We start from the raw sequence: 22,874 nt of genomic DNA on the forward strand, positions 1-22,874 counted from the left end.
ATAAGAATATATGTTAACTTGGTTCATATTGTAGAAGTAACTAATCTGAATTACTCTTCCCTTTTTTTTATCAAGTAGCACTTATGCATTATTTTTAGGTGTTGAATTACACTGCAAATTTTTCAGTTGTGAAACGTTAGAATTAGAGGAGTTAATACAAAATTAAAAATTCACTTTATTTATGTGATTAAAGTAAAATTCATATACAAACTGCACACTGTGGTCACAAGAGTCAGCTTCCACAGAACTGCTAGGCTGGGCCTTTGTACACACAGATAGTAGACATCCCTTTGTTTTGCCCCTCCTTCTCTTCTTCAGCAGTCATTCAATGACAAGCGTAAAAAGAACCTCTTTTCCCGAAAATTCCCCTTCTACAAGAACAAGGACCAGAGTGAGCAGGAAACAAGTGATGTTGACCGTAAGTATGTGGATCCAGTGGCCAACTGAAAATAACTGTAGAGGGACCTACTGCCCTGCAGTTGGTTGTTACCATGGAGACAGTTTCAAGAGCTGCAACAGGTTACTGATTTTCTTAACCAGGGGCAATCTTAACAGACATAACTTAATTTCCCTACCAATCTTAACTTTTTCGGGTACCTTAGGAATTTTTAATTTAAAGTAAATATTTAAGTTATGTGTTGACAGTAGAATCATTTAAATGAAAGAGTTCTTGGAAGAAACAGTATACTTTCAAAGAATATTTTAGAGAAAAATTGTGGATACCTGAGAAGCTACTTTTTGATTTTTAGGTATAACATTGACAATCTTTGATAATAGATCTTCTGGAATCATTCCATTTTATCCTACACCTTCCTTATATGTAGACAATATGAATTTTACTTTTAAAATATCAAGAAATCATTTCAAATTTTGCTTCTCTACCCTAATCAGCTTCTAAGCTAGAACTTCCATTCCTTTAGTAGGTTACATTCAGCTGCCAGCTTATTTCAAACTTTCAGAAATCTACAAAAATGCTCTAAAATATGTGCACCTGTAATGGTCTTGAAACTGTCTCTTTTGTAGCACCAATTTTATGCATTACTGACAACTATTTTCTTTGATTATCTTTTTATTGCTTGCTCTCTGGGAACTACTCTCTACAGGAGATCCCTGACGACATGGGATCAAAAGGCCTGAGTAAGTGATCAAAATACTCCCAAGTTAATTTTTAACCTCCATCTACAGATCTACCTTTTTCAGATACATTTTGAGATTCATGGTAGTGCCTTTCTGGCATGAGGAGGTATATAATTTAGATTGCTTTTAGACTTTCCATGTTAATAATGTGCTTGGGATTTTTTACTTCTATAATACATACCTTTTGTTTTTCTGATGCTCCGGTTTTCACATCTCATTTGAAAAACTGCTCATAACTACATTTTCCTTCTGTAATTTTTACAGTGATTACTTTTGCTGGTTTTTTTAAATAAAAGACTTTTTTTAAGCCTTTGAAAATAATACTACCTGCCCTCATTATTAGAATGTAGAAAATAATCTTCCTTGCAGTTTTATATCCATCCAGTTTTTGTTAAAAAAAGTTAAAATCACTTTGTTTTTGTGTTGAAAGAGCATTGCTATAATGTGAAACTATAAAATACAATGGATCTTCAGTTAATAGAGAATGATGGTGGACCTCAAGTTCAAGTAGCAGTCTATATGGGGGGGGGCACTTATATCTGTTTTAAAGGGAGGTTGTACATTATGAAAAGAATTACAAGAAATTATTTTTCCTTTAAGCAAGACATTGTTGGTTTTGGTTTTTGTTGAGTTGTTTAATTTTCTAACTAGTGCTTAATCTTCATATAAAAATTGGTGGAGAGTCTGATACATAGAAGTCATTCAGTATGTATTGGAGTCATTTTTTAGAAAACAAAATTTTAAATTTAAGTGTTCTCAAATCGATTAGATATGAATGTTTACCAAATATTACTAAGTTATTTTAAGTGACAATGACTCATAGAGGTAATATTTTAAGCTAAAGTTTCCTAGATAGTTCTTTCTGTTTGGATAATTAAGCATTTTGAAGACTTATTTCTTTGTAACTCATGGTCAGTAAGGTTATAACCAATGTCTGTTAACTTTCTAACATCTACATTAATAAACATTATATTTTGTAGAAGGGTTTTTTTCCCCTGATTTATGCTAGCTTTATACTGGAATTTTATTCTAAAGTGAAGGTACTCTGTGTTTATTTCAACCTTAACAAAGATTTGTATTAGATTGAAGACAGTATGCTCTGTATGTAATTATTTCTATATAGACACAGTATGTTATTTTTGCATGTGCCTTTGTAGGATTTGCCAAGAGCCACAAATTTACTATCACTAGTGGCACCCTTTTTCAGTCTTTTACCTTTGGAGAATATAATCAGTAAAAATATTTTAAGATGGAAAATATTTCCATAGATTCTTAATGCTATAGAATTTGAGAATGATGTATTTTAGAGATGGTATGAATCAGCATAAGGATCCACAGATTTTTTAATATCTGTTGAATCATTAGAGACCTGTGGAAAACTCATTGAAAAGCAACTAAATGAAGAATTTGTTTACCATATTGATAGTGTTATGATGGATGATAAATATACCTTCACCACATCTTATTTCCATCTCTCATTTTCATGTTTGGGACTTGAGAAACAAATGCAAAGCAATAACTGATTATCAGACAGTATCATTTAGAAAAGGATTTAATTTTCCAGATGGCAACTTAAAATTCCCTTGAATAATAGGTTTTCTACTTCATTTCACAGAAACTAAAATAATTTATTCACCTGGTAACTTGATGATCAAATCAAGAAGATTTTATTTGGAGAAAACTGAGGGAGATAGGAAAATATCGGTAAAATTCTAAACCTGAGTATGATGGCGGTTACCACGTGAACTATATGACTGCCAGTTGACAAGGTCCCCATTATTTTACAACAAAATGCTGGGAAAATCTTGGTCAAGACATTATTTGTAACCTCAATAATCTGTATTCTAAAGTTCTGAATACAGGAAATAAACTAAGCAAAATCCTGTAAGATTTTAGTATGAAGAAACAAATGTGACCTCTAAAGGTATTCACCAAGCCTTGTTGGTATAGGATTCATAAAGGGACTAAGAACAAAAGGCATAAATTACTTCAGAGAAACAAACCCACTGAAGAAATGTGGAATGACACTGAATATCAAGAAAGATGCACATCTACATGTAATTTTATATAACCTATGAAAAATAGGGTATTAATTGAAGAAGAAAAAGAAAAAAGTGATAACCTAGAATACTTTTCATAGACATAAACTCCAAATGATTCTACAAAGAAGAGAATCAAATTACTGATTTGCCCTGTTGACAGTACAGGAAACAATGAGAGAATGTGCCTTTCTAATCCTAATTTTGACTAACAGAACTAAGTAGAATATGATGGAAGTCTGAGAGAATGCAAGTAAATCATCATAGCCTGTGAAAAGCTAGAAATAGAAATGTGTGCAGCTTGTATGCTTTAATAAGGCAACTTTGAAAAAGGTCAGAAAGAAAAAAGTAAAATTCCTTTAACAGAGACTAAAAGGAAATGAGTTCAGGAGCGACTATATAAGGGGCTCAGAAGTGAAATCATGATACAGCTTCAGATGAGGTTTGTACCTATCTTTTGAATGAACCTTAATTTTTTTAGTTTCCCATTTTGTAGAACACCTCAAAAACTCAGGCACATAGGAAAGAGATATGCCTTTCTTCTCATCTTAAAGACTTTTTTAAGCTTAGTTGTGCAGACTCTCAGATGCCAAAACCAGACTTACTTTTATTTGTGTAAAGAATAAGTGTAAGAATAGGAGTATTGCTTGAGATGCATGATATGTAGTAGTTAGAGACAGCAAAGAGAAAAGACATATGATACATTTGTAAGAGGAGATGTCTGATTAGAAAGGTGAGACTTGATTTGAGAGATTTGAAATGGCTATGATCAAACAAAATCAAAATTAAAACTTGAAGAAAAATATATTTATACCATGTATGTCAAAGGGATCATATCTTTGCACTACACATTTCTGACAAATCACTAAGAAACAGATTCACCCTTCGTTAGGTAACTGAAAAACTGATGGAAAAGAATGCTAAAATGATAACAAGTGAAATAAGCATATAAAAATACTCAGTGTCCCCACTAATCAATAAACAAAATGACAGTTTCTACCCATCTTCTTGACAGACATTTTGTTTAAAGGAAACCCGAGTACTTTTAATATGTTACAATTATGTGTATTTGAAAAAAGTATCTCCCTCTCTCTCTCTGTTCTTCCCCTACTTGTACTCTGTGCCTCTCTCTCTCTCTTTCTCTCTTTCTCTCTCTCTCTCTCAAAAATAAAGACTAAAAAAATACTATTTTTAGTTATCAGGAAGAAAGCATTTTACCTTTCTAATAAACTCTCAAGCAGTGATAATGGTGATATTCCAAGAGCCATGCTTTGAACAGCAAGATTTTTTTTTTGTAGAGTTATGTGAAAGGATACTTGAAAGAACTTGAAGAATTTGATTGCCTAATAGCTATTGGTAATCTTAGAGAATTTGATATGAGTAGGAGAAATCCCCAGAAAAGAGATTTGTAGTAACTTTAACTTTTTGCTATATAACATGTCAAATATACACAATAATAGAAGAATAGTAAAATAAACCCTGTAAGTATTCATTTACCCAACACAGATAATTGTCAGACTCACAGTTAATTTTGTTTCTTCTTTACTCCCACTTACTATCCCCCTTTGCTCACTCCATTGCAGTAACTAATGTATGTTTCTTTTATGTATTAGAGATTGTAGAGTATAATACCAATCTTAATATAACTTTAAGAATTCTTTTTATGCGTCATTCTGGGAATGAACTTAAGGAAATATAGGACAAGAGGTAAAAAGTTATATAAATAATGACATTCCTAATATTGATGTTGATGGGAAACAATTTAAAGCAAACTAAAATGTCTAAGTAATAAGCAGTAAGGTAAACTATGATTTATTAGTTCAATAGAATATTATACAATTTAAAATGATTGTTTTGAAGTACATTGGTAAAAAGAGAAGAATTTTTTTTAAATATAATTTATTGTCAAATTGGCTAATATACAGTGTGTAGGTGTGCTCTTGGTCTTGAGGGTAGATTCCCATGGTTCATCACTTACATACAACACCCAGTGCTCATCCCCACAAGTGCCCTCCTCAATGCCCATCACCCATTTTCCCCTCTCCCCCACCCGCCATTAACCCTCAGTTTGTTCTTTGTATTTAAAAGTCTCTTATGGGGGCGCCTGGGTGGCTTAGTCGGTTAAGCGTCCGACTTTCGCTTGGGTCATGATCTCGTGCTTTGTGGGTTCGAGCCCCGCGTCAGGCTCTGTGCTGACTGCCAGCTCAGAGCCTGGAGCCTGTTTCATTCTGTGACTCCCTCTCTCTCTAATCCTCCCCTGCTCACGCTGTCTCTCTCTCTCTCTCTCTCTCTTAGAAATAAATAAAAAACATTTTAAAAAATAAATAAATAAATAAATTTAAAAAAAGTAAAAAAAAAAAAAATAAATAAAAGTCTCTTATGGATTGCCTCCCTTCCTCTCTGTAACCATTTTTCCCCTTCCCTTCCCCCATGGTTTTCTGTTAAGTTTCTCAAGATCCACATATGAGTGAAAACGTATGGTATCTGTTTTTCTCTGACTGACTGACTTCACTTAGCATAATACCCTCCAGTTCCATCCATGTCGTTGCAAATGGCAGGATTTCATTCTTTCTCATTACCGTGTAGTATTCCATTGTATATATAAACCACATCTTCTTTATCCATTCATCAGTTGATGGACATTTAGGCTCTTTCCATAATTTGGCTATTGTTGAAAGTGCTGCTATAAACATTGGGATCCATGTGCCCCCTCTGAATCAGCACTCCTGTATCATTTCGATAAATTCCTTAGCAGTGCTATTCCTGGGTCATAAGGTAGTTCTATTTTTAATTTTTTTGAGGAACTTCTGCACTGTTTTCCAGAGTGGCTGCACCAGTTTTCATTCCTACCAAGAGTGCAAGAGGGTTCCCATTTCTCCACATCCTCATCAGCATCTGTTGTTTCCTGAGTTGTTAATTTTAGCCACTCTGACTGGTGTAAGGTGGTATCTCAGTGTGGTTTTGATTTGTATTACAAGGGAAGAAATGTTTAAATATAAACTTTTTAAAAACATTTTATATATGCTTGTCATATTATTTGATCTTATAATTTTTAATGTCCCTGCTGTATTTAAAATATCCATAATCATAGTTTAAAAAGTTTTATCCTTACACCTGAAACTAACAATATTGTATATCAACTATACTACAATTAAACAAAAGGAAGAAAGAAAATTATATCTTGTCTTTGCAGGTTAAAATAACAGGCTTAATTTTCACTGTGACAGCAGTTCAAGAACTGTTATTTGAAGTCTTAAATTTTACCATTCTCTGAATTAGTAGGATGCATCTTAATTTTAGGTGATATGGTACAGCAGATATTTCTCCTCCAGCTCTTTTCTTATCCTTTAATAAAAGTTTTTTCCTTTGCCTCACGTAAGAAGTTTAGATTTCCCTCTCTCCTGTAGAAAATTTTGTTTTCTAGTTTTTGTAAATAAAATTAATTTTTTTATTCCCGGAAGATACTTATTGAGAGAACATTCAAAATTACATTTGCATGGAAAGAGTGCCTGGTATTTACTGAACAATCAAGTTATGAAATGAGGTCACTTTCAAGGAGAGGCCAGGCAATTTGCGAGTAGGTGTATTTGCTTTATCTTTTGATTTGCAAAGCAGTCATTATCAGTTTTATCAAAGCCGCATTTCTCAGAAATACTGGTCTGTTTTAAAATATAAGCCCACTTTCTAGAATTCCCTTCCATTTGACTTTTTTTGAGGCATCTGAATCTGTGACATCTAAAATGCTTTATATGATCTCAAAAATATGGGTTTTCATTTCTCTTCAGGAACAAGAAGGAAGCTGAACTAAAAGCAAGATCATTTCTTTTTTTAAGATATCCCTTTATTAAAATGGCCATCTGTTTGCTCAAATATAACTTGTCTCTTTTGTAATCATTACTGTTTCATAAATTAAGTGGTACCAACTACATTTTCTCTTTTTGGGTTCTGTGTCTACATTTGGACTAAGATCACTTTGCCCTCGTTGTCATATTCTACTTGATATTTGTCATAGATTTTGTTCGTACTCTGTGTTGTACAAAAATGGTGCATTGTCCTTAATTACAGGATTTTTTCCCTTCCTAACTCATATTTATTTGAAAAAACAAAACAATCAAAAATTACTTTCAAAAATTATTTGAGTATATGTGATTTATATCTCAATAGTTTGTAATGTCACCATGTGTTTATTTTGATAACTTGCTTTTTTTAAACTCATGACACTGTTTTCTTTATTTTTTCCATTGTCCTGCAATTTCAAGAGCATATAACTTCTAATGCCAGCGATAGTGAAAGTAGTTACCGTAAGTGTTTTAAGTTACTTGTTCTTTTGTAACCACAAGTAATATATATCCTGTGGGAGTTTTTGCCTTAGTGATGTATTCTGAAAACAAAATCAGATGCTTAATATTTTAAAATCAGGGAGAGCCAACTAAAATTCTGCATTTCAAAAATAAAGTCCTACTATATGTACAACAGCTCATTTCTAAAAATTTACAAAATTCTAAAATCCTTTTTACAAACAGTGGTATTTATATACACCGTACACTTAAATTTTTGTATCTTTTACAAGGAAAAAATCTGATTAAATGAAGGGTAAACTTGTATTTTGCTATTTTCTTTAGTAATTCTGTTTTTAATATGAGCATTAGAATGTTTTTCAGTAATGCTAAATTTTGGTTAGCTTTATTTCCTTTTTTATTCTTTGTCACCAGTACTGTTCTGGGTTAAGTTATTATTGATTACCAGCTTCTGGTGAACATAAACAATGAAGGAAAATTTTTCAACAGTTGCTCAGACAGTAATACTGATTTCTTTTTTGGTGTACTGTGTTGCATTCTTGCTGTTATATTGTTGAGTGAACTATGCAAGCATGTGAAATTTTTTTTTAACAGATTTGGGCCTGGGAGGAGCAGGGGTGTACATGAATATTATCAGTTGTGGTACCTTAAAAATTAAAATTGCTTTTCTAACTTTTTTTTTTTTTACTGCTGTCTAATATGAAAGTAATCTTGATTACAGATGAGTATGGCTGCTCAAAAGGTCCATCCTGTTAATATCAGTCTCTGACATTTTTCATGTTGACAATATATACTTTTAACCCTCATTCATTTGATTGGCTATTATTTTTTGCCTAATAGTTACATAACTATTTTCCTTTTTTTTTTTTTTTTTGGTATGGGAATGTGATTTCTTATCAGTGTTTTTATTAACACATAATCAGAACTCACCATAGAGTAGTTGAGTAGCTTTCTAGACTAAAAAGAGGTAATGAAAGTATATACTGTCTGTCTCACCATTTGCATGAATTGTTAGGTGTGGAATATTCAAATTGCATGTTTTTGCTAATATATAAACCATGCTTTACAGTACATTAAAAAGCAGCTTGTATTATTATGTATATGTATACATTATGATAATAAAACAGTGAAATATACTTTTAAAGCCAATATATGATTTTAAAATATCTACAGCTGCATATATGTGATATAAACCAGTGCCAAATTTAATGAAAAGTTACTATAGAATCTTGATAATCAAGGAGAATATCCTCAAATACGTTATCCAACATTGATTGTTTTTATTGAACCACCTGAAGTAACAGTCCTTCCTAGTTTGTTTTCTACATGTGTGTGCGTGTGTGTGTGTGTGTGTGTGTGTGTGTGTGTGTGTGTGTGTTTAAGAATTCCTGGAATCTTTAACTCTTTTTTTAGTTCCTTTCACTGAGTCAAGATAGAATTTGTAGACTTTTTTTTATTGAGGATATTCTTAAGCTCTAAGCCTTTAATCTTAATTTTTTTTTTTATGTTTTATTTATTATTGAGACCAGAGAGAAACAGAGCGTGATCTGGGGAGGGTCGAGAGAGAGGGAGACACAGAATCCGAAGCAGGCTCCAAGCTCTGAGCTGTCAGCACAGAGCCTGATGCAGGGCTCAAACTCGCGAACCATGAGATTGTGACCTGAGCTGAAATCGGCCGCTTAACTGACTGAGCCACGCAGGCACCCCATAAGCCTTTAATCTTAAAGGATTTAACTTCTGAAGGCTTTCAAATTAAAGCAAAATGTATTTTCTATCTATGTGATTCATAGTTGGAAAGGAAGGATTTAGCTTTAGTGGAAGGTTTTTTTTTGTTTTTTTTTTTTTGAGATCTAATTGGCTTTATTAAGCAATTCGTGAAGTGAGCAGCATCGCATCTAGCAAATAGAAGAGAGTACCCTTATCTAAAGCTTTTTTAAACTCACTTTTTTTTTCGTATTGTTTTTTGTTTTTTATTTGAGAGAGAGAAAGCATGGGAAAGGGGCAGAGAGAAAAAGAGAGCATCTGCAGCATCTCCACATAGAGCTTGGAGCCAGATATGGGGCTCAATCCCATGACCCTGAGATCATGAACTGAGCCAAAATCAGGACTTGGACACTCAACCAGCTGAGCCACCCAGGCACTGCTAAACTTACTTTAAATGTTACATTTTAATTGAATAAATGAATTAGAGCAATTGGTGAATTTTTTTACCAGGGAAATAGTGACTATAGGTTTACTTTTACAGTAAAAGTTTTTATTATAATCGTAACTATTAAAAATATATATATCCTGGGGCGCCTGGGTGGCTTAGTCGGTTAAGCGTCCGACTTTCGCTTAGGTCATGATCTCGCGGTTCGTGGGTTCGAGCCCCGCGTCGGGCTCTGTGCTGACTGCCAGCTCAGAGCCTGGAGCCTGTTTCAGTCTGTGACTCCCTCTCTCTCTGACCCTCCCCTGCTCACGCTGTCTCTCTCTCCTAGAAATAAATAAAACATTAAAAAAAAAAAAGTATATATATCCTGTTAAATATTGTATCTGGTGGACCAAAAGAACGGCATATTTTTAATAGCAGACATTATATAAATATGCACGTATAGAATTGTTCATTAAAAAATTAATCTTTAAGAAATTTAATAGTTCTTAGCTTTTAAATAAAAATATAATATCACATACTTGACATCACAAATGAAGATTTTGAATAGATCTAATGATAGTTTAAAACACAGAATAACAGAAAAGTAGTTGTTAACTATCACATTTATATTTTGTTTTTACATTTATCAAACTTATTCTTAAGACTTTATAATTTGCCTTTTTTTTTTTTTTAGTAAATCTTGCCATAAATAATTCATAAAATACCTTTTTCTACATCTTTGCTATTTTCTCAGGAAAGTCCCAGTATGTTATGTATGAAGAATTAAATTAGCATTAGTTATCTTAATAGATTTTCTCAACTGTATTTTAACTTTCTACTAGGTGGTCAAGAAGAGTATGTTTTATCTTATGAGCCAGTGAATCAGCAAGAAGGTTTGTGATTATTGATTTATAATCTCATAGAAAAATATACTTCTTACTTTGGAAAATAGGTCTAATTCAAATCTCAAAATAATGTTTTATTAGAATTTTGTTATATTTTTTCTGTAAATATAAATATGGAAATTTGCTATATGTATCTTGTGAAATATGGTTTAGGTCACAGTATGTTAGAATCTACTCATTTTATATTAGCTGTTTTGTATTGCTATTTTATTTCCTAAGCAGCTTCTTTCCAGTGTTTGATAGTGTCACTGTCCTTCAGTGACCCATGTGCAGACGTTGGTAAACATCTTTAACCTTTCTGTGGTTTTCATCTCCCTTGTCCAATCAGTTTCTAGGTCCTATTTATACTTCTCTCATATTTTCCTTATTTATAACATTCTTTCATCCCTCCTATCATAATTCTGATCCTATCCGTCTCCCTGCTTCTAGCATGATCCCTTACAATCCAGTGTAAAGTATAATCCACTTCTGTTAAATCATCTTTCTGGATCACTACTGTGATTATATCACTTCTTACACCCAGTTTCTTTTTTGCCCTTCTTTTATCTGCTTCCTAACAGTTCCTGCTTCAAAAAGGATCAGTAAACACTAAATTGGTGTTTTCTATTTGTAATGAGATGATATTAGCATTGTATAGAAACACTATCTGCTAAAATTCTGAATTTAACTTGGTTGAATTACTAAGTATATGACTTCCAGCAGGAGATTGACTTAAGTTTAACATCTTAAAAGTTAAACTAGCAAGTTAAGCATCATTGATGGAGAAAGAAAAAAAATTCTTTATAATGTTCAAAGATACTTTTGTTCTCTGGTGAAATACACTGATGTTTGGTGAATGTTTATTTCCTTTAACATGCAGTTTATTTTTATAGTTAATTATACTCGACCAGTGATCATATTGGGACCTATGAAAGACAGGATAAATGATGACTTGATCTCTGAATTTCCTGACAAATTTGGATCATGTGTTCCTCGTAAGTAACCCACATAAAATTCCTAATTATTGTTCTTAACATTTTGTCACCATGTGTGGTAAAAGCAAACATTGCCATTTTTAATGGTTTATACTGAGTTATCAGTTATTCCTCCATATTATTGTCCCTTTTTAAGTTTCAATTAATCGCTGTTGTGTTAAACTTTACAAAACAATTATTTAAGCAGAAAATGGATTCATTGTGTTTTTTAATACTAAACACTTCAAATTATCTTCTATTAAAGATACAACTAGACCAAAACGAGACTATGAGGTAGATGGAAGAGATTATCATTTTGTGACTTCAAGAGAGCAGATGGAAAAAGATATCCAGGAACATAAATTTATTGAAGCTGGCCAGTATAATAACCATCTGTATGGAACAAGTGTTCAGTCTGTGCGGGAAGTAGCAGAAAAGGTAAGCACCACAGACACCTGGCTTACTTAGTCGGTAAAGCAGGTGACTCTTGATCTCAGGGTTATAAATTCAGTCCCTACATTGGATGTAAAGATTACTTAAAAATAAAAACTTAAAGAAAGTACCCAGAATATAGTTTCTAATCACATATGCCTTTGACAGTATGAAAGAATGACAGGGTAGGAACTTTTAATTCATATTTTTGAAAAAACATAGGCTAAATGTTGTAACATTGATCATCTTAATATTATGAATTCAACTAAATACTTCGTTTTAGACAACTTAGAAAAATACATAAAGTAGGTAAGGAAGATCAAAAAAAAATTAGGACAGAAATGGGAACATGAATCAAAGAAGAGAGGTTGTTATTATAAGGTCCTATACATTTCCTATACATAGATCTTTTATTTGGCAGTAACTTTCCAACATCCAGCATAATTAAGGAGCTAAGACTAGCAATGTTCATCAATAACAATGAACCACATGTTCAAGATAAGTATAGTGTTCCTGTACTAAGAAAAAATAAAAATTTCTCCAGAATAGTCATATTTAATTAACAACAATGTAAAAAATGTTCAGCAGCTCTGTAACAGCAACAGACTTTATGAAAGTATCCTTCAGAGTAATCTGATCATATATTAACATTGAGTTGAAGCAGTTTTATGGTGAAGCCAAAAACAATGTACTCCAGACATACTGCTATACTTAAATTACTATTTGGACCTAAAAAATAAACATCAATAAATTATTTTATATCTTTAAAATTAGTAGTTTAAGACTTGGTAATGGAATACCTATAAAACATAAAGCAGTAATTCAGCATCTCATGTGTAAATACTACTCTTTTTTATAAGAGGCTTGGTTAACTCTGATTAGTTTAAAAAAATTTTAAGTGGAAATGTCCAGTGATGCCATGAATTTGGGAAAACAGAAATCTTAGATTTTATTAGTGGAGATATAAATTAATAGAACATTTTTTGCGAAGAGCTTGACAATACTTGAAGATTTGTTTGTACCCCATGACTCAAAAATTTACTTCTTGGTATCTAAGTAGAAATTTACTCATGATGATCATGTATAAGGATGTTCATAGCTCTTTATAATAGTGAAAAATTGGGATCAACAAAGGGAAATGGTAGAGTGCTTGGGTGGCTCAGTCGGTTAAGTGTCTAACTGGCTCAGGTCATGATCTCTCATTCTGTGAGTTGAAGCCCCATGTCAGGCTCCATCAAAAGAGCATGTGACTCTTGATTTCTGGGTCATGAGTTCAAGTCCTACATTGGGTGTAGAGATTATTTAAATAAATTTTTTAAAACTTTAAAAAAAAAGATTTAGATGGACGAATGGATGGATACATATTCTTTTAAATATTCAATGGAAGAAAATACAAGGCAAAATATGAGGCAATTTATTATGTTGAGAGAAAAGGCAAGGATGTCCATCATCTACACTACTTTTCAACATTGTACCCAAGGTATTCATTGTACTATGGCATTAGTCAATACTCTTAGACCAGAGAAATCAATTAGAGGAATAGAAAAGGGAAGAAAGTAAAACTATTTCAATTTTCAAATAGTAGTATACCTGGGAAACCATACAAAATCTATCATAAAATTTATTTTGTAAAATAAAGACAATTAAAAGCAATTATAAAATTAAAAAATTAAAGACAATTATAAAATGAAAAAGTCACTTAAAAATAACTAGAGTAAGGTTAACAGTATATAAAATTAAGATGTAGTGATCGCTTCAGCTGAACATATACTAAAATTGGAAGTATACAAAGAAGATTAGCATGGCCCCTGCTCAAGGATATCACACAAAGAATAATACAGATATGTCAAAAAGACACAGAAACCAGCCTGTGGAACCCCCAAGTGGCCACGGCTGGGATAATTTGAATGTTAAAATAAATGGCAATAACTGATTATAACATAAAAAAATAAAATACGGATCAAGAATCCATAATGGTATCAATAAATACATGAATAAATAAATTGGTAGAAAGAAAAACTTTGCCTTAACATTAGAATATCTACTAATAAAGGTAGGAGGAGTGATGACATTGGGAAGTCTCCCTTGACAACCATAATGGTAATAATTGTTTCAAACAAGAATTATTGCTGATGTGTGTGCTAAAATTAGTGACTGAATTAATATCTTATGAGAAATAAGGTATTTACGTTTCAACAAATCCTCCCCAGAAATAACCAGTTACAAAGGAGAAAATTGTAATCTTATAATAAACATGGTAGATAAAACCTTAAACAAGTGATCAAAATTAACATCACTAGTATAGTAATGGGACAAATAGATATTATATGCCTCTTGATATGATGGACTGAGAAGGATACAGCATCACTTCTGTGGTATTCCTGCCAAAATGTGTAGCATGGGAAATACCAGGTACACCCAGGTTGAGGCATATTCTTTGAAAAAAAAAAAATAATCTGTACTCTTCAAAAATACCAAGATCATAAAAGACAAAGACTAAAGAACTAAACCAGATTGACACGCTAAAGAGACATCACAACTAAATGCGATGTATGATCTTGGCTTGGATCCTGAACCAAGATTTTTTTTTTGTAGTAAAGGACATTCAATGGCCAACCTAAATTATACTGTGGTTATATAAGAGATGTCATTGTTTTAGGGAAATAGGGGGTGAAGTATTATGTCTGCAGTTTACTCTCAGACTCTTTTGTACACATATAGAGAAGAATAAAATAAAGCAAACATGTTAGAATATTAATGTTTCACTGTAGCATTTTTAAAATTTCTTAGCAATTACATAAAATATTAATGTCTAATAAAAGTAGATAGTGAGTACATATGTTTTTTTTTTTAGAGCTTATTTAACAGAGAGCACACACACAGGCAGGAGAGGGGCAGAGAAAGAGGGAGACAGAATCCCAAGCAGGCTCCACACTGCCAGCACAGAGACCACTGTGGGGCTCAAACTCATGAACCGTGAGATCATAACCTGAGCTGAAATCAAGAGTCAGACTCTTATCCGACTAAGCCACCTAGGTTACCCTGTGTCTGTTATTTTTTATATGTTTGAAGTTTCATATAGTATTAAATTTTTTATTTTAAATATCCCTACTAAATTGAAGTTGCTTATTGAAGTAAACTTAAGCCCTTAGATTACAAAATGCATGATGAGGCAGTGTGTGATTTAAAATATGTTATAATAAAATCTATTTGATAAGTTATGGTTACTACCCTATTTAACACGAACACACCCATCTTTATTAAAAATCCAAATGGCCTTTGTAAATGAATTTAAGCATGACAGAAAAGTATCTTAAATCCAGAAGTGGGGTTCCCAATTGCCAGTTTGTGTTAAAGTCCCCAGTAAAATGAGAAATAAATTAGTGGTAATAAGGTTTTATAAATTTAAATGTATTCAGTTTTAAAGATTCTCCTTCATTTTAAGTATTTTCCCTCTTATTGATTGTATATTTTTTTTATGAAATGGTGGTTGTAGTAAGGTGGTAGCTTAGGGTGTTTTATTTTTCTTGGCAAAATAGAAGGTAGGAACCCCATATTGGTTGCCATTTGGAGACTTATCTATGAAAGCTAAGAGTAAGGGAACTGTATTTTCATTCCTTTTTAAATGTAATATTTGAAAATGGAAAATTAATTATTCATAGTCATTATTCATTGTCTTCATTTCCCCTCTGAAATTTGCTAACAGAAATGACAAATTTGCTTAAAGTGAGCAGGATCCAAACATAATCCATATTTTGTACCTGTAGGAAATGTACCTTTGAAATAACTGAAAATACTTAATTCACTTGTTTTCCTTCTTTATTTCCTCTATTTTAGGGCAAACACTGTATCCTCGATGTCTCTGGAAATGCCATAAAGAGATTACAGATTGCACAACTTTACCCAATCTCCATTTTTATTAAACCCAAATCCATGGAAAATATCATGTAAGTGTAAATGCCTAAGGCACAAGTCTCTAAGTATAGATCCAGTCTCTGTCACTTATTAGATTGGGTAATTTACTTATCTTTCCTGCGTCTCAGTTCCCTTATCTGTAAAATGGAGATAGTATATACCTGCTTACAGGGTTATTGTGAGGATTAAGTAAGCATTCTGTGATATACCTCTCATCAACATTAATTACTAAAGTATAAGGTAACATGTATTAGGATTTTAAGTCTAAATGGTCACATATGGCTAATAATGACTGAGTGGGGCAGTGTAGTTCTGGGCAACCACTAAAAGGATAAAATAATATATACCTATTTATAATAGAGGGCAAAAATTGAATTTAAATAAAACTAAAAGAAGATAGGAAAGAGCAAATAGAAACAGAACAGATAGGACAAGGATACAGAGACTGAGATGCTTTTTTTTTTAATGTTTATTTATTTTTGAGAGAGACAGAGAGCAAGCAGGGGAGGGGCAGAAAGAGAGGGGGAGACACAGAATCTGAAGCAGCCTCCAGACTCCAAGAACAGAGCCGAATAGTTGGACATTTAACTAACTGAGCCACCCAGACCTCCCCTTTATTTTTTTTTAATGTTTATTTATTTATTTTGAGAGTAAGCTAGCACAAGCAGTAGGAGAGGGAGAGAGGGGGAAAGAGAATCCCAAGCAGGCTCCATGCTCATTACAGAGCCCGATGCAGGCCTCAATCCCACAACCTCAAGATCCTGACCTGAACCAAAATCAAGAGTCAGACACTTAACCACCTGAGCCACCCACGTGCCCCAGACAGTAAGATGCTTTAAATGAACTCAAATATGTTTTTCATTAACTAAATGCTAGACTAAGTAGTCTGATTAAAATACAAAGATTCTGGGCACCTGGCTGGTTCAGTCAGTTAAGCTTCTTAACTTTGGCTTAGGTCATGATCTCACAGCTTGTGAGTTAAAGCCCTGCATCAGGCTCTGTGCTGACAGCTCAGGGCCTGAATACTGCTTCAGATTCTGTGTCTCCCTCTCTTCTGCCCCTCCCCCACTCACACTCTGTCACTCTCCCTCAAAAGTAAACATTAAAAAAATTTTTTTAATAAGAAGATTGTCAGATGGTTGAAGTAAAAATAAACAACTATATGCTGATTTTTTAGAAGAGGAAAATATTATTTTCCTTCTACTAGGTTTTCACTTAGACCTCTGAAACAGAAGAGTAACATACTAATTTATTTAATTCAAGTTTTATGTGACATGGGAACATTCATAAGGAAAAGAAGACCCAAAGAAACAGTTAAACCTGAGCATTTTTATACTAGGTTTGATGACAAATGGACAGTCATGGGAAAATGTGATAGTACCAAAGAATATGAGCTAAGAATAACAAACTAGGGAAACTTAGCAAGGCCTTTTTGTTCAAATTCCTCTAAGAATCCCTCTATCTTTGGAGATAAAGATGCTTATTTACTCCAAATATAAGAATACCACCTCTCACAGAAGGATCTTTTTGACCTGCCTCAGGGAAGATCAGAGTCCTTCATATACCTGCCATTTTTCAAATTCCTTCAGCTTAAAATATTCAGTAGGCCAAGGTGCCATATTTTGGAGTAGTGTGTTATGATACCCATCAACTATATGTTGCTCTCATAAGACACACCTTAAATATTAGGCTATGGAAAAGCTGAAAGTGAGAGACTAGAAAAAAGATACACCATGCAGGCATTAATCAAAAGTAAGCTGGTTTATCCTGCTATCATTGTATACCCAAAGGCAAGAAATCATTACTAGAAATAAAGATGTATGTTTGGTAAAAATGAAAGGTTTACTCCCTCAGGAAGGTATATTCATACATCTGTTTGTACTTAATAATACAGTCTCAAAATATATAAAGCATAAATTGATCACTCTAAAGGAAAAAAATCCAGAATCATAGTGGGAGAACTTAACATATTAATCAGGAAGTAATAGAACAAGAAAACAAACAAAAAGTCAATATGGGTATAGAACAACACAAAGTAAAAACCTAACTGACACATGTAAAAAAACATTGCATTCAGTATCTGCAGAATTTACACATTAATTTCCAGTGCACATAGAACAATTACCAAAACTAATCATTACTAAGCCACAAATTTCAGTGATTGGAAACAAACATTCTCTGACCATTATGAAATTAAAATAGAAATCAATAATAAAAAGATCACTGGAAAATTCCCATATATTTGGAAATTAATCATTGTACTTCTGGATGGGCCAAAGAAAAAAATCATAGCATAAGTTAAATATTTTTAACTAAATGGTAATGAAATAGTCAATTGAATGCACTTGGAAAATGCAGTTAGCTTTAATGATGGAAAATCTACAGACTAAATATTAGGAAAGAATATAGGAAGTCAACTAGATATTAGAAATCTAAAGTCTTGAGAAATTAGAAAAAAACAACAGTGAAAACCCAAAGAAGATAGAAATATAATGAAATAGAAAATAAACATGGTAAACAGAAGCAACAAAATAAAAACTTTTTAAAAAACATTGTAAGCCGTTAATAACAAAGATTTAAAAAAGAAAATAAGGCTTAAGTAATATCAGGAATGAAAGTGGAAATACTACTACATATCAAATAGATCTTTAAAAAGGTTAATACAGGCAACCCAGTAGAAAACGATCAAGGGACTTGGACACTTCACCAAGGGGGATAACCAAATAATGAATAAAACATAAGAAATGGTGCTCAATTAAACATGGAAATGCAAATTAAAAACATAATGTTGTGGGGTGCCTGGGTAGCACAATTGATTAAGTGTACAACTTGACCGTGGCTCAAGTCATGATTTCATGGTTCCTGAGTTTGAGCCCCACATCAGGCTCTGCACTGAAGGTGTGGAGCCTGCTTGTGATTCTGTCTTTCCTCTCTGCACACACTCACTCTCTTCTCTCTTGCTCTCTCTCAAAATAAATAAATAAAACTTAATACACAAATAAATAACATTAGGGTGCCTGGCTGGCTCCATTGATAGAGTATGTGATCTGGTTCTCAGGGTCCTGAGTTCAAGCCCCACATTAGGCATGGAGCCTACTTTTAAAAAGAAAGAAAGAAAGAAAACATAATGCCATATACCATCCCCTATACCAAAATAGCTAAAATGAAGAAGACAGAAAATACCAATCATTAGCAAGGATATGGAACAAATGAAACTCATAACAATGATAAGGAGTAACAATTGGCACATCCACATTAATAAACTGTTTACAGTATCTCCTAAAACTGAATATACACATAACTGAAGATCTAGAAGTCTCATTTCTAGATATATACTCAACAGAAATGTTTACAGATGTTCACCAAGGACATATACTGTATTGCTGACAGAAGTACTGTTCAAAATAACCAAAAACACTATCTAAATGTCCATCAGTGAATACGTAAATTATGACCTATTCACACAGTGAAATAGTCTATAGTAATGAGAATGAGCAGTCTCCCAGCTGCACACAAAAGTATAGAAGAATCTCACAAACATAATTTGAGTTAAAAAAAATCCAGGCATATATTTATATACACACACATATATACACATACATATGTGTATATATGATTCTTTTATACATATTCTGTGATTCCAAATTTAATCATTGCTTATAGAAGTCAAATGGAGGTTACTCTTTGAGGGTACGTAGGTGACTGGGAAGAGCATACCCAAATTCTGGATTGCTGGTATAATACTCTATATCTTGATCTAGGTACTAGATAATACACAGGTAAGTGTAAATTGGTAAAAATTCATCAAGCTATGTATTTACAATCTTCTTCTATGTTTGAAGGTTATACTTTTTAAAAACTTCAAAAAAATAGAAAAGGAAAAAAAATTAAGAAGCTAGTCCTGTACTTAAAGAACTTAACTCTGTTATGAAAAACCTTCCCAGAAATAAAATATTAGTCCAATAGGACTTACTAAATTCTACCAAAAGCTAAGTAATGTGAATCTTACTACACAAATTGTTCAATTAATTTTATGGACATTAATTGAATACCAAAAGCATGACAAAGACCTCACAGGAAATGAATATTATAAGCCAATTTTAACACGATTATCCTTATCAAAATATAAACAAATTGAGTTCAACAATTATTTTTTTTAAATAAGATAAAATATAACAACCAAATTGAATTTATTCAAGAATGCAAGGTTAGGTAAACATTTAAAAATTAATCAGTGATGGTGCCAGAGAGAAGGTGGAGTAGGAAACACAGCAATACATTTCCCCACTTAGACAGCAGTTGGACTTACAGAATCTGTCAGAAGTCACTACTTAAAATGCAGGAGTTTTGAAGTGTAGCAGCTACCCATCTCCCCACATTCAGCCCACAGGAGGAAGACACACATGCCTCTCTTGAGCAGTTTGTGGGGGCCAAGGTGGACAATAAGGATTCGGTTCTCCAGATTTTAAAGAACTGTGCTCTAATAGCTGATTACTTCTTCTGGTTGTGGAAGTGCAGACACAGAGGCAGATAGCCATTGTTGCGAGCACCTACCCCTAGAAAAAGAACAACAATCTATACTCAAAACTAACAAAAGGAAAGAAATAATAAAGAGCAGAGCAGAGATCAACAAAAGAATAGAAAACAGTAGAAGAATATCAGTGAAACCAAAAGTTGACTAATGTAACAAAGGTGACAACCCTTTCTTTAGCTAGGTGGACTAAGGGAGGAAAAATAGATGTAAATTCCTAGAACCTATAAAGAAAGCTGGGGTTATTCCTATCAATTCTACAGAAATAAAAAGGATTATAAAAGTACTATAAACAATTGTACCAAAAAATTATATAACTTAGATGGACAAATTCCTAGAAACACAAACCTGCCAAGACTAAATCAAAAAGAAATATAAAATGTGAAATGACCGATAACTCCTAAGGAGATTGAATCAGTGATCAAAACCTCCCAACAAAGAAAAGCCCTGGAGCTAGTGGTTTCAGTAGTGGATTTTATAAACATTTAGAGAACTAATGCCAGTCCTCCTCAAATTTAAAAAAAAAAAAATGAAGGGGAGGAAACACATCCTAAATCATTTTATGAGGCCACCATTAGCTTGATACAAAGGCCATACCAAAATAGTACAAGAAAACTACAGACCAATATCTCTTATGAACATTGATTCAAAAATCCTCACCGAAATTCTAGCAAATAGAACTCACCAAAATATTAAGATTGTACACTATGACCAAGTGGCTTTCTTTATTCCTGGAATGCAAGGGTGGTTTGACATGAAAATTGATAGCGTAATATACCACATCAAAAAATGAAAGGAAAAAATACATGATCATTTCAGTTGGTGCAGAAAAGCCATCTTTCTGACAGGGACATCTGGCTGGCTTATTTGGTAGAGTATGTGACTCTTGATCCTCAGGGTCGTGAGTTCAGGCTCCCCATGGGGTATAGAGACTATCTTAAAAAAAGGAAAAAAGACATTTGACAGCATTTAATACCATTTCATGATTAAGAACACTTCACAAAATAAGAATAGAAGGAAACTACCTCAACTTAATAAAAGCCATGTGTGAAGAACCCACAGCAAATCTCATACTCAACAGTGAAAGACTGCAAGCTGTTTCTCTAAGATCAGGAACAAGGCAAGGATGCCTACTTTTACCACTTCTGTTGAACATAGGTACCAGAAATACTAACCAGAGGAATTAGGCAAGAAAAATAAAAGGCATCCAGATTGAAAGGGAAGAAATAAAATTATATGTTTGCAGATGATATGATCTTATCTGTAAAAAAAAAAAAAAAAAGATATAAATAAATGGAGACACTTCTCATGTTCATGGATTAGAAGACTTACTGTTGTTAAAATGTCAGTGCTACCCAAAGTGATCTACAGATTCAGTGCAATGTGTCAAAATCCCAATGGCATTTTTGGCAGAAATAGAAAAACTCAGAGGTGCCTAGGTGGCTCAGTCAGTTAAGCATCTGACTTTAACTCAGGTCATGATCTTACGGTTCATGGATTTGAACCCCATGTCAGGCTCTGTACTGACAGCTCAGAGCCTGGAGGCTTTTTTGGATTCTGTGTCTCCCTCTCTGTCTGTCCCTCCCCACTTGTTCTGTCTCTCTCTCTTAAAAATAAGTAAGCATTAAAAATTTTTTAAAAATAGAAAAACCCATACTAAAATACATATGAAATAGGAGACCCCCCTCCGATAGCCAAAACAGTCTTTTTTAGACAGTATTTTTTAAAAATATTTTTATTATAGTTTATTATCAAGTTGGTTTCCATATAACACCCAGTGCTCATCCCAACAAGTGCCCCCCTCCATGCCCATCACCCATTTTCCCCCTCCCCCACCCCCATCAACCCTCAGTTTGTTCTCAGTATTTAAGAGTCTCTTATGGTTTGCCTCCCTCCCTCTCCTTAACTATTTTTTCCCCTTCCCCTCCCCGATGGTCCTCTGTTAAGTTTCTCCTGTTCTGTTCCACATATGAGTGAAAACATATGGTATCTGTCTTTCTCTGCCTTATTTCACTCAGCATAACACCCTTGAGTTCCATCCATGTTACTACAAATGACCAGATTTCATTCTTTCTCATTGCCATGTAGTATTCCATTGTATAGATAAATCACATCTTGATCCTTTCGTCAGTTGATGGTCATTTAGGCTCTTTCCATGATTTGGCTATTGTTGAAAGTGCTGATGTGAACATTGGGGTGCATGTGCCTCTATGCATCAGCACTCCCCGGAACAGTCTTAAAAGAACAACAACAACAAACTTGAAGATTCAGGCTTCCTGATTTTGTAATTTGCTACAAAGCTACGATAACCAAAACTGTGCTAATAGCCTAAACACATGTATAAGAGCAGTGGAATACAGAACTACAATGAGATATCACCTGACACCTGTCAATGGCTAAAATCAAAAACAAGAAACGAGTGTTGACAAGCATGTGCAGAAAAAGGAACCCTCATGCACTGTTGGTAGGAATGCAAATTGGTACAACTATTGTGGAAAACAGTATGGAGGTTCTCAAAATATTAAAAATAGAA

General features: G+C 33.3%; 1 protein-coding gene and 1 pseudogene across 11 annotated transcripts in view; both read left to right on the forward strand.

The window, feature by feature from the left end:
* The window catches only part of DLG1 (discs large MAGUK scaffold protein 1), a 289,163-nt gene that overhangs the window by 258,468 nt on the left and 7,821 nt on the right, over positions 1-22,874 (forward strand). For 5 of the 11 annotated variants that reach the window (XM_039250830.1, XM_039250829.1, XM_039250827.1 and 2 more), the window contains 6 exons: positions 319-418; positions 7,436-7,477; positions 10,448-10,498; positions 11,383-11,484; positions 11,729-11,901; positions 15,733-15,842. In XM_039250830.1, the coding sequence (XP_039106761.1) occupies positions 319-418; positions 7,436-7,477; positions 10,448-10,498; positions 11,383-11,484; positions 11,729-11,901; positions 15,733-15,842 (578 nt within the window). Of the gene's footprint in view, positions 1-318; positions 419-1,103; positions 1,138-7,435; positions 7,478-8,180; positions 8,217-10,447; positions 10,499-11,382; positions 11,485-11,728; positions 11,902-15,732; positions 15,843-22,874 lie in introns of all 11 variants that reach the window. The other 6 variants (XM_039250831.1, XM_039250836.1, XM_039250833.1 and 3 more) reach the window with 4 other exon arrangements.
* Positions 13,644-13,742, forward strand: LOC120244400 (annotated as a pseudogene).

This window comes from Hyaena hyaena, unplaced genomic scaffold (genome assembly GCF_003009895.1).
Source record: "Hyaena hyaena isolate Hyena2069 unplaced genomic scaffold, ASM300989v1 scaffold_382, whole genome shotgun sequence".
In the NCBI taxonomy this organism is placed as follows: Eukaryota; Metazoa; Chordata; class Mammalia; order Carnivora; family Hyaenidae; genus Hyaena; species Hyaena hyaena.